This window comes from Pseudopodoces humilis, chromosome 10 (assembly GCF_049639895.1).
Source record: "Pseudopodoces humilis isolate 2021_Gansu_Grassland_sample_001 chromosome 10, ASM4963989v1, whole genome shotgun sequence".
NCBI lineage: Eukaryota > Metazoa > Chordata > Aves > Passeriformes > Paridae > Pseudopodoces > Pseudopodoces humilis.
Genome location: NC_142209.1, coordinates 29,642,984 through 29,654,865, shown reverse-complemented (window position 1 = coordinate 29,654,865; position 11,882 = coordinate 29,642,984). Strand labels below are relative to the sequence as shown.

The 11,882-nt window shown below is 48.9% G+C and overlaps 1 protein-coding gene across 14 annotated transcripts in view; it reads left to right on the top strand.

The window, feature by feature from the left end:
* Positions 1–5,245: 5,245 nt before the first annotated feature.
* DOCK7 (dedicator of cytokinesis 7) overlaps positions 5,246–11,882 on the top strand; it is a 91,952-nt gene continuing 85,315 nt past the window's right edge. For 13 of the 14 annotated variants that reach the window (XR_015773354.1, XM_014250743.2, XM_014250742.2 and 10 more), the window contains exon 1: positions 5,246–5,326. Coding sequence is in view for 13 of the 14 variants with exons in the window: in XM_014250743.2 (XP_014106218.1) it covers positions 5,289–5,326 (38 nt within the window). In the remaining variant the exon portion in view is untranslated. Of the gene's footprint in view, positions 5,327–6,174; positions 6,221–11,882 lie in introns of those variants that run through there. The other variant, XM_088060551.1, reaches the window with a different exon arrangement.

Sequence of the window (11,882 nt, the reverse complement as noted above, 5' to 3'; positions counted from 1 at the left end):
CAGCATTTTAATGGCATAAAACCATCTCTGAGCTCCATTTGAATGTAAGGAGATTTTTAAAATCTGTGTTCCTGGAAAATATAATTTGTCTCTGCTGCTTTTTTTTTTTTAATTTATTTATAGATAAACAAGGTGGGTAACACCAAGTGGCAATGGCAAGATTAAAAATTAGAGGAGATACTCTGATTTATGGAGATACACAATATTTATCCTCCAAACACTGCAGAATAGTAAGAGAACGCTGGGCAGTGGGGAATAAAGCTTCTGTTCCTGTTCCTGCCACTGTTCCTCCATCAGTAATCTGCAATATATTTAGAAAAGCTCATTAAACATTTGGGCAAATGTGCTTTCCCAAACATTGTTGTCTGAAGAGAGCAGACCTTGGGTCAAGTAGCTGGAGAGAAGGGAATTTTTCCTTGTTTATTTTTAGTTTGATTTCCTAGGGAAGTAAGCTATCTGTGATCTGTTTCCCTCTGGAAAGTTTTGAAACCATTCAAGTTTGCAAAGCCTCAGAGATGTGAAATAGCTCCAGTTTTTGTGGGAGTAGCTGCTCAGGTAAAAAGAGACTTTGGAACAGGAAAAGGGGAAACCATAGGAATTCAGACTGTGTGAATTTGTGCATCCTTCCAAGCAGCAGTGAGGGTGGAAGGGGCAGCTGGAGCTGGATTGCTCTGACATGGTTTTCTCCCCCAAATTAGGCAGCAAACTTCTGCTTGTACTGAGTCCCTCCAAATCCAGATTTCCTTTCTCTATCCCAGGATTAGGGTGAGGAAGAGGAAGCTTCAGTAGGATACTTGGAAGAGTCTGTGCCCAGGCTACCCTTAATGTAAGATCCTAGTTATGCAAGAGGAAATAAAACACATTAATGCCAATTACAGAGTGTTGGACTGGGAAAGGCTGAGAGCTGTGCTTGGGGTAGAAACAAACAACAGAAATGATAAACATGAGCAGGAATTAATGGAAGCTCAGTTGGGAAGACTTTGAGTTCTTCTCTGGGAAGATTTGATTTCTTGAACCCACCTTTTGAAGTGAAGAAAAAAAGAAATCTGCCAGGAGACAGTAAAGCAGAAGTGAAGCTGCCATCAAATACCACCGTGTGAAGAAGGCTCTGGAAAGGCTGGTACAGTTCTGTGAGTCTGAAGGAAAGAACAGGGATGTGAGGGATGTGGTGGAGGCTGCAGGAATTTAAATCTCCTGGTTTCTCATCAATCCAGCAGAATCTGGGTACTGTGCAGACTGAGAACAGCAGCGTGTTCTCTCTTGCCAGAGCTGTCCAGAGGAGATCACATCTGTGCACTTTATGTCACACACACGCGTAGCTCCTTATATTGGAACACTTGCCAAGAGAGGCAGAGATTTGGCCCTTCCCGAGTGCTCCTCGTTCCCGCAGCTGCCAGGAGGTGTCTCTCTGCATTTGCAGTCCCTGTTTACTACTTTGTTTATGGAATTACGCTGGACACGCTTTCCGTGGAAAATGTTTTCCCTGCGTCTGCCCTGAGGAAGTTTACGTCAGAAAAACAAGGAAGCCGTGGGCTCAGTAAATAATCTGCTAACAGGCAAGGCAAGGATCAGTTCACTTTTGTCCAAATGTTTTCTGGCTGTGATCCAAAGGGATTTTTCCTGTGCAGCACCTAATCTTATAAGATTATTTCTAGCAGGCTCAAGGAGTTATATCTGTGTTGGTAGGGTGCACTTACCAAATTTGATTATACCCCAGTAAAAGTCATTCTCAATTATAGAAAAACCCCACATTTTAGTCACATGTTTTGAAGGGTGCAGGTGGTTAATGGACAGGTACCCTGGTGAATGGATTAAAATGCTGCTTCATTCTCCCCCTTTCAGTGTGAGAAGAGAGAGTCCTGTATCCAGGCTATGGACTCCTTTTTGGAGGCAGTGATGTTTCCCCAAGGCTGATGTGTTCTGTTGGAATCCAGTGTGGAACAAGCCAGGTTCCTTCTTTGCTTCCTAAAACGTGGTGAGAAATTACAGTGTGTTAAAGAGGAGTAACTATTGAGTATCCTCGTAATGCTGGTAAAGTTCCAGGTATTAATTTGGTTATTAGGAATATGTAGCCTCTATTCAAGCATTAATTTAAATCAGCTTAGGCTGTCTGGAGGTATTAACTGCATGTACACAGCCCCTCCACTCTTGATTTGTCTTCACCCTCACTCTGAGATATCAGACACCCTTGAGGACAATACATGGGCACAAAAAACTTTGTGCAAAATAAACAGTTTAACACTCCAAGTACGTCATGAATCACATACAATTTCCCTCTATTTTAGAAGAAAATGATTCCATCTTCTTTTTTCAGGAAAACTTGCCACACAACAGTTGTTTCTAAATCAGAGGGATCTGCTAGTTCCTAAAGAAGTATTTTTATTGCAGACTGTAATTCCATGTAACAGGTTTCTCTGGTGGTCACATTCTCCTCTTTGCAAAGCTTGAGTTTGTTTCTTCAGACTAAGCATTTTCTTCAGTTAATTCACTTCCAAGATGACAAAACAAGAGGCAGAAGAATTGTGACTGTGCCTGTTAAGAGGCAACACTCACCTTAGTACCCAAAATATCACCCTCAAACCACCACATCAATCCCCTCCATGTTGTTACCATGAATTCTTGTATTTGACGTTATTGAATTCATAATGGTCAAAGACTGCAAATTTTTTTTCCTCTTATTTCTTCACTTTTCCCTTGACTTCTCTTGGTTAATGCTGCAGTCACTGCAAAAGGGTCAATCTGCAGAAGCTCTTGGAGTTTTTGCAAGGTCACATGTACATTTCTACCAATGTTAGTGATCTCTTACTATTTTAACTCACAGACTTTGTAGACTTTTGCTGGTCACTATCTGAAAAGTAATGAGAAATCTGTGTTTTTCTGAAATTCACTGGGTGTTGACTATTAATTGAGGGGTTTTGCTCATATGTAACCCAACTGTATGGAGAAAACCTATTTCTCTGCAAAGCAATGCCATCCTGATGTGAGAACATAAAATATCTGTATTTGATAGAGATCCATTTTATATCCTCGTGGGATGGCTGGAGCTCCTCTGGCCCAGCTCTCAGCTACAGAAAAAGCCAAGGAATAGCAAATGCAACATCAAAACTCGTAAATAGTGCCCAAAACATAACCAAAGTCCTTTCTCTGTGGTAATGACTGACAGGAGGAGAAAATGAAACCTAAAATCCCAAAGGTCTCCAGTGGACCTTGGATACTCCGTGGCTGCTGGGGCTGGGCTGCTCTTTGCACCCTCTGGCAGCAGGAAGAGCTTCCCTTTCAGAACTGCAGGATTCCCAGTTTTGGTCTCAGAGTTTGGGTTAGGCAGGAATATTTTTCCCTCCTGCATTCCAGGGTGGTGCCATTTTGGAAAGAAAAAAGGAAGGAAGAGGAAACATTGCTGGTGGTCCCTGGTGCTTTGTTCTGTTCTTGTGAGCAACACACTCAGCTGTGAGAATTTGCTCATAGAATTCCAGACTGGTTTGGGTTGGAAGAGACCTGAAAGCTCATCCAGTTCCACCCCCTGCCATGGGCAGGGATGCCTTCCACTGTGCCAGGGTGCTCCAAGCCCTGTCCAACCTGGCTTTGAGCGCTTCCAGAGATGGGCAGCCACAATTTCTATGGATATGAAGAGGTAAATCTCTTATCCCTGTGTGAGGGCCTTCTCTGGTGTGCAATTCCACACTCAGGCAGCAACTCCAGAGCAAAAGTCTTTTGTCTTGGCAGGCATTTGTGGGATATTTCCTCCCCTCCCCCTTGGAGAAGAACATCCCTTTCTCAGTGCCTACAATAGGTCTTTGCTTCCCAGGATCTTTGTGTGTGTGCACGTGTGTGACACATGACAGCACCTTTGTGTCGCTGGGCACAGCCTCACCCGCAGAAGATTCACTTGGTGGCTGCATTAAATCCACTGGGATCACTCACACACGGAGATATTTGCAGGTTTTGGGGCACTGCCTGTGTAAACACACACAAACAGCAGAGGAATTACACACAGCTGGAAATCAGCAGCTCCTGCAAGGCGAAGGATTGGTGTCCTCGATGGAAACGTTCACACCATGCAAACAGATGGAGTGGGGGGAATTAACTCTCCTGCTTTTGGACACTTCCTGGGTGACTATTAATAGTGTCCTGGTTTGGATTAATGTACAGCATATGTCAGGTAACAGGAGTTATCTGCTAGATCATGTCCTGGGCTCAATCTTTTTTTGAAGTCACAAAACAATCAGGTTTTTTTCAATAACTCCCCACCTTCTACCTCCTCTTCCCATTAGCATGACCCCAAACCATGGCATGGTTGCAGACACTGGTAGTTAGGCATGTTTGGATGGGAAGGTGGATGGTACAGTCTTCCAACCATCTTCTGAAACATCGTTAAGGACAACTTTTAGCCTTTTTGTAGGAAAAGATGGGATGATACGGGGCAGGATTGACTGGGAATTTTGTTTGGCCAAAGGATCTGGCCATGCTCTGCAGACCTGTGACACCCAGCAAGGTCTTAAGCTGCACCGGGGGTTTTAGGTTGGACATCAGGTGAATTTCTTCATGGAAAGGGTGATAAGACATTGGCAGGGGCTGCCCAAGGAACTTTGGAGTCCTCACTCCTGGAGGTGTCCAAGGAAGGACTGGAGGTGGCACTCAGTGCTCTCAGTGGCGACAAGGTGGGGATCGGGCACAGCTTGGAGTCAATGCTCCTGGAGGGCTTTTCCAACCTCAGTGATCCTGGGATTCTGGTGCTCCCAAGTGTTGGCCTGGCAGCAGCTTTGGACTGAGGGCTGGGGAGCGATGCTGAGGAGCCTTTTCCCCAAGCCACCGGTGGATCCCCATCAGTGCTAAGAACAGCCGCAATCGCTCTGTGTTCACTTGGGAATAAAGCAGCACTGCAAGGGGTCTAGACACACTCGGGCTGGGAGCCCGAGCCCGGTGGGGGTCACGACCCTGGGGAGGGGAACTGGGACAGGGATGGGGACAGAGGACGGGGATGGGTACAGGGATGGGGAGAGAGGATAGGGAGAGAGGATGAGGACAGAAGCTAGGGACAGGGATGGGGAGAGAGGATGGGGACAGGGATGGGGACAGAAGCTAGGGACAGGGGCAGGGACGGGGACAGGAGCGGGCCGCCCGCGGTCACTCCCCGCCGTATATCTGCGAGGAGCGGCCCCCCGGCAGGAAGGGGGAGGAGGCGGCGAGCGCCGGGGGTGGGAGCTGCGCCGCTCAAGTGCGCGGCTCGGCGGAGCATTACGGCGGCCGAGCGCGGCCCGGGCCGGCAGCGCGGAGCCCGCAGCGCGGCCATGGCCGAGCGCCGCGCCTTCGCCCAGAAGATCAGCAGGTACCGGGGGCGGCCGGGCCGGCGGCGGCGGCGGCGCGGGGTGGGGGGGCGGGCGGGCCCGCCCGCGGGGGCCCCGCCGCTGCCGCGCCCCGGGGACGAGCGGGCCCGGCGCGGCCCGCGGGTGCCCGCGCCCTGCCGGCCTCCGGGGGCGCCGGGCAGGGTCCGCCCGGAGCGGCCGCGGGGCTGCGGCTCCCCCGGGCCGCCTCAAAGGGCCCGGAGCGGGCGCGGCGGCCGCCGAGCGCGGGGCCGCTCCCCTGAGGGAGCTCCCGCGGGGGAGCGGGGGAGGGAGAAAGAGGAGGAAAAGAGCCGTGGAATTCCGCTCCCGCGAACAAAGGCCGGCCGGGCGCTTTGTGCAGCCCCTCCGGCCGCACAATGGGCGGCACGGCGCTTTCCTGCCCGAGCCGGCCCTGCCCCGGCCGCCTCCCGGCGCTGCCCTGGCCCCGCACCTGGGAGGGGAGCGCCGACCTCCCGCCGGCTGGAAAATGGAGAGAGAGCGAGAGAGCTCCTTTCCAGCGCCTTCCTTTTGTGTGTGAGCACGGCTGCTTCGCCGTGGCACCGCTCCTTGGACGCGCGGGGCTACGTGAGGATCGCCGTGCTGAGCATCCTTGGGTTTCTCAAAGTTTGGTTATTTTTGAAAGAGGAGTATTTATAGAAATTTACCTGTCAGCAGCAGGTTTCTGGTGATTTACACTGCGAGTTAGGCATGTGGTTCCAGGTGGGAACAGTCTTTCTGTTTGCAGGTCTGACCAGGTAGCCTTTGGTGACCGTGGTACCTCTCCTGCCTGTAACCAGCAGTGGAGTGAAAGCGAGAACCATCAGTTCTGCCAGAGCTGTTCAGGAGGCTGTGGACAATAGCAAAAGGAGTCTCATTTTCATGGCACTGAGTGAGAAGCTGTAGGTACAAGCGGTTGCAGCTAGAGAAGCTGTGATGGAGAAGGGTCATGGACAAAGAAAAAGGAGGTCAAAGGAAAAGGCTGGGTAGGAGGTAGAGGAGAGTCATCAGTCCCACCCCGCTCATGATCTGGAAACAGGTGAAAACGCTGCTCTTCAGGTTCTCTGCACGTTTTCACGTGCACCAACCAGGGGTTAATGTGACAGGTCAAGGAACGGGGAGGGATGGATTTGCTGCCAGACCGTTTTTCCTGCTTCTTGATTGTAGTCATAGAAATAGTCACATGAGCCACAAGCACTGGAAGTCAGAGTGTCAGAGTTGTACAGCTCTGGCAGGAAGTTAAATAAGATGGCCCTGGGGTGACCACTGTGGTGCTCAGCATTCCTGCCTGATCCATTGGGTTGTAGCACAGCTGTGCCATCTCTGTGCACCTTTTGGGCTAACCTGACCCACTCCGTGTATTTCTCAGTGTGTTTGTGGGCAGATGCTGTTTTTAAACAGGTTGGGTTCACCTGTGCCTGTAGAAGGACCCGGGTGCTTTGCAGTGAGGTCAGGGCTGTTGCATCTCCGACTTTCCTTTACACTTGTAAGATTGTTGTGTTTTCTGTGGGGTTTCCCGTGCTGTAGTGTCATGTTTTGAGAAATCTCACATTCCTGGTTTGTGGCCTGCACATCCAGGCAAAAGCTTGTGAGCAGAGTGTTGCACCTGGGGATGCCCAGGCTGGGCAGTTACCCTTCTCCTGCTGCTGCTGGGAATGTTGCTGTTTCAGGGGGTGAGAGATTGGAGCAAGCAGTGCACAGGAGTCCCAGAGCTGTGCTGGTGGCTGCTGGAAACCCTTCCCCAGTTCCATTGTTTCAAGAAGAATAGATCCCTCGAATTTTCACACTCTGCCCTCCGGTTTGGCTGACTCATCGAGGTAGACTTAGCATTTGTCTTATTCACAGGAAATAGCCATACTGCTCTTGCTTTGCCTGTGTGCTTCAAATGGATGTCATTCAGATCCACCCAGACAGATTCCTTTAGTCCAGCTGCAAGTTTCTAAATTGGTTGTTACAGCAGAGGTAGAAAAACAAACGTGGGATGGGCTGAGTATTTCTTGGAAAGCCCAGGGATGTGTCCCACGGCTCAGATTTACCTGCTGTGATTTCTTCAGCCACCTCAAGGGCATGATCAGAATGCTGGTGCCATGCCCTGCATGGTCATTGCATCCAAATCTTTGAATATTGGGCAGAGGCTATCAGTAATTGCCCCAGCAGGTTTAAAATACCTTTTAAAGACTATGTTACAAGGTATCTTCATGATTAAGTCCTGCTGAGTTTTTGCAGGATGGGTTTAAACTAGAATTTGGCCGTCACAGGTGCTTACTAATTCTTCTTGACTCCATCAGAAGAAACTCCTGAGTTAAACATACTAAAATGGGTTAATAATTTCCAAGATCTTGCCTGAAATTGCTAATTTTTAATTGAAAATATATTGGTTGGAAATGTTTTATTAAGCTGTGGTGGATCCCATCCTTCTGCAGCATCCTGATGCTTCTGTAGCAGCACAGAGACTGTTGCTTCCATCTCTGTATGTGAGAGCAGAGGAACTTCAGTGCCACCTGTGCCTGGTGCACATTCCCAGTTGTGTTATCCCAGTACTTTTTTTGGATTTGGGGCTGCTTGGCAAAGAAATAGGATGGGGAAACCTCCCCATCAAAAGGGTCACTTCTGAGTTCCTGGATGTCCCAGTAACTGGAGCTTGTTGTATCCCAGCACTCCTGTGTTTCCTGAGGCAGAGGAAAAGGTGTGCAGGCTTTTTAGAGTTCAAAAAAGAGAAAGAAAAGCTCCCCCTTTAAACCTCACACAGCAGAAACATTACAGGGGTAAACTCATGTAGGCTTTCATGTGAGCCCCTGACTCAGTGCCTTGTCAGTGCTCTTGGACCATCCTGAGGCTGGGTTATCTGGGGAATTCAGAGCTGCTCCTTTGGTCAGACCATCACCATGGATGTGCCTTTGCTTGGAAAGAGTTTTGATCCTCCTTTCCTGCTCCCACAGTGGGAGAGGATCCCTGTGACTTGGAACAGCACAGCTGCCCTGCCCTCTGTTTTACAGTGTCAGCCTCACACAAACCCCACGGTGTGATTTTTACAACTTCTCTGTATTCTTTTGCTTAGATTTTTCAGTTTTCCTGTGCCCAGCTGTCAGTGGAGTGCAGAGAAAACAGTTTTTACCTTGTGGCTCCAGCCCCTTCCCAGGTGCTTCCATGTGAACAGGAACCCCATGAGGTGCTGCTGTCTTGGGGCATCTTCAGTGGGGGCTGATCCTGCTCCCAGACATTGAGTGACTTGGGAATTCCCCCTCATCCAGGCCTCTTACATTATATGGGATTCCTGGAGTAATCACAGCTTGTCTTTATGGATTTGAATTGAGGGGAAGACACTTGTGTTCACTACGTTCAGAGCATCTTATTTCTGCTGCAGCTCCCTTTACACTGATGGGGTGCTGTAAAAGGGGACTTGGGAAGGCTAAATTTGCATTTATGTTCATTTAGAGTCCTTTTACACTCCCTGAATGCTGTGTCAGGGGGGTTGACAGCCTCCTTTGCCCAGCCCCAGGGTAAAGAGGGATGGTGTGAAACCTGCACCCACTGAAACCAAGAGCAGAGCTGTCACTGGCTCCCAGGAGCACCAAATTGGGCCAGAAACGTGGTCACAGCAGAATATTCATCACAGTTTATTCTCTTCCCACATCCAGATTTGCGTTGTCAAAACACTGTCACAGATAACTGAAAGGATTTTTACCAGGAATTTCAGAGCATCCCTTTCCCGTTCTCTCCAAAAGTCCCGCTGGCTGTCCCCATTCGGCCTCTGTGGATGTCTCACGTGGGAGTCAAAACCCAAGAAAATCCCTGACTGCTTAAAGCAAGGGAGAAGGCAGGGCCAAAACTTCATCTCCAGGGCTCTGCTGCAGAGCTGCTTCTCTGGCCAAGGCTTCCTTCTTTGGTTGGGTGTTTTTAGCTTGAGGTGTGACTTTGCTGTCCTGCAGGATCCAGTCCTGTGGTGATGTCCTGGGAGCTCATCCCTCCACTGCAGCCCAGGGGTGATGTTTCAGCCTCAATAATCAAATATTATCAGAAGAGCACCACAGGCAGCGTTGTGTGATGTTTTCTCTTTTAATCAATGGTGAGGAAAAAGGGAACATGTTGTTGCTCGTCTGTGTTAATTTAAGAACCCGCACAACACCCTGCAGCGGTCAGGATCAAGCTGGGCATTTCCTCAGCTGTAAATCAAACCCATTTCACTCCGAGGGGAAGGAGTTCACTCAGAAGGAAACAGGACCTGGGGTTTAGGAGGAAGGAACTGGCTGGGTGGCTCCAGGCCAGAGCTCTCCCTGCATCCCTGGAGCAGGTTCCCTCATCCATCAGAGCTTCCCTGGATGTTGACTCACACCTGGATGGGGCTGCAGGCAGGACAGCCCAGCTGGGGACAGAGGGCCAGGTGACACACACAGCCAGTGCCACTGGGCTTTTGGGATCCACATCCAAGCACAGTGAGTCAGGAGGATGGATGCCTCCGGCCCGTGCTGGCTGAACAGAGGGTGATGCTTTCACTTGAAAAAGTGAATGGTGTGGAAATGCAGTTTTCTCTCTCTGAGGCAGAAGCAGCAGCTCTGCTGGGGCCGCAGATGCCTTGCTGTGCCAGGCTGCCTTTCTCAGAGGCTCCCTGGGTGTGCAGTCCCTGCATGTGACGCCCAGGCTGAGGAACAGGCAGGAGGAGCACTTCTGTAATTAGCAGGATGGGGAGAACCAATTTGCCTTGCCCTTTCCCAGTGGAGAGGGCCCTGGAAAAGGGAGACTTCCTCACATTGCCCCAGGCTGTCCCTGACCCACCTTTGCTGGGAGACAGGGGAGTTCCTAACCTTGCTTGGCATCACCAGGGAGATCTTGGGGAGTCTTTTTTTGGGGAAGGCAAAAAGAAGAACTAATATTTCCAGTTCGCTGCTTAAGCTAAAAAATTGTTAAAAAAAATAAAAATAAAAAGGAACAGTTTTTGGGTTTGACCAGGCAGGGCACATAGAAACAGAAATGATTTTTGTGTGTAGTAAAGAACCCTGGGAGTGCAAACAAATGGTTTCATTTTGTTATTTACAGCTCAGAGTACTTTGAGAATGACCAGTTTTGTTTTGCTTCAGGAGCCAGTTTCAAGAGGAATTTTTTTCCCTCTTCTTTGTGGTTTTTTTTTCTTTTTTTCTTTTTCTGTGTGAACCACATACACACACAATAATTAACCAGTGAAGAAGGTCAGAAAGGAAGTGACTGGGGAAGATGTACTTTAAACAGACATTCATGAGGCTGTGGGCTATAATTAACTGGAATGTTTGTCTGAGGTTCCCAGGTTATGTGTTGAATATTAGATAAGTTATTAGAGACAATTTTTTATTTGTCCTTTTAATTATCAAAGCTTTAATGGCTCTTCAGCTCTACCAAATTAATTTTTTCTTTTTTTTTTTTTTTTTTTTTTACATTTGGAGAATATTTATTTGTCTTTTCTTGCTGGGGTTTGGTGTAACACCAGCATTGATTTGGGTTAGAAATAGTGCTCAGGGTTATAGTGCAGCATGAACTGCTGGTCGTGAGCAGTTTGCCATGGACAAACAGCCTCTGGGAATGGAGGAGGAGAAGGCAAGTGTCTCCACAGAGTGATGGAATGGTTTGTGTTGGAAGGGACCTTAAAGGTCATTCTGTGGTCAGGGACACCTTCACTAGACCAGGTGCTATTTGTTTTAGGGAAACTGGGAACCTCTGGGAGGAAACAGTGAGGAAGCAGCCCTAAAATAAGTCAGCTGAGATATTTTCTCAGTGTGGAAATACTCATTTGGTTCTCCAAAGGTTCTACTCCTTCTCTGGAGTCAGTGATCAGGATGAAGCACATCTGCTGAAAGGTCTGATTCCCAACTGGAACAACTCTAGAAAAGCCATTGGATGACCAAGGGAGCCCAAAGGCTGGAAGGGGACCCCTGGCAGGTAGAAAGGAGTGGGAGAGGACTCTTGAACCTGATCATGCTGCCACAAACCCAAAGGAGTGTAGATTACCCATAAATACATCTGGAGGTCAGGTTACAACATTAGGAGATGGTTTCTGAGTGTCAGAGGCACGATGCGTTCTGGTGGGGAAGTGGTGTCCAAAACCTCTGTGCATGCAGTGATACAGAAAGGAGACAGCCTGAGCTGTGGGTTGGGCTGCAGGCTTGGGATAAATAATTCCTGAGCACACTCCACTTGGGGATTCTGAGGTTTAGACAGTATCCTTTTACTTCACATGGGAAGAGTTTTGGTGGGTGCTTGTGAAAGCTGGAGAGGCAGGAGTGCTTCAGACTTGAGAGTAATGCTGGTTTCTTGGTGAAACCCAGTGAAGGTTCAGTTCTGACTTGCTGTTGTCCTGCTTTGGGGGAATTTTCAAAATCCAGTGAGGTTATTAATGGTGCAGCAGCAGGGCTGATCTCTTTTGTGGCACCACATTCCTGCTGGACCACGGAGATGCCTTGGGTTCCTGAGGATCCACGGATTCAGGCGGAGCCAGGCACGGCTGTGCTTCCACAGCTGAGGACAAGTTCTCTCCTCTGGCTGTACTTTCCACCTGGAAACAAGTGCCTCTTGAAAATGGGGAAGGGTTTTTAGTTC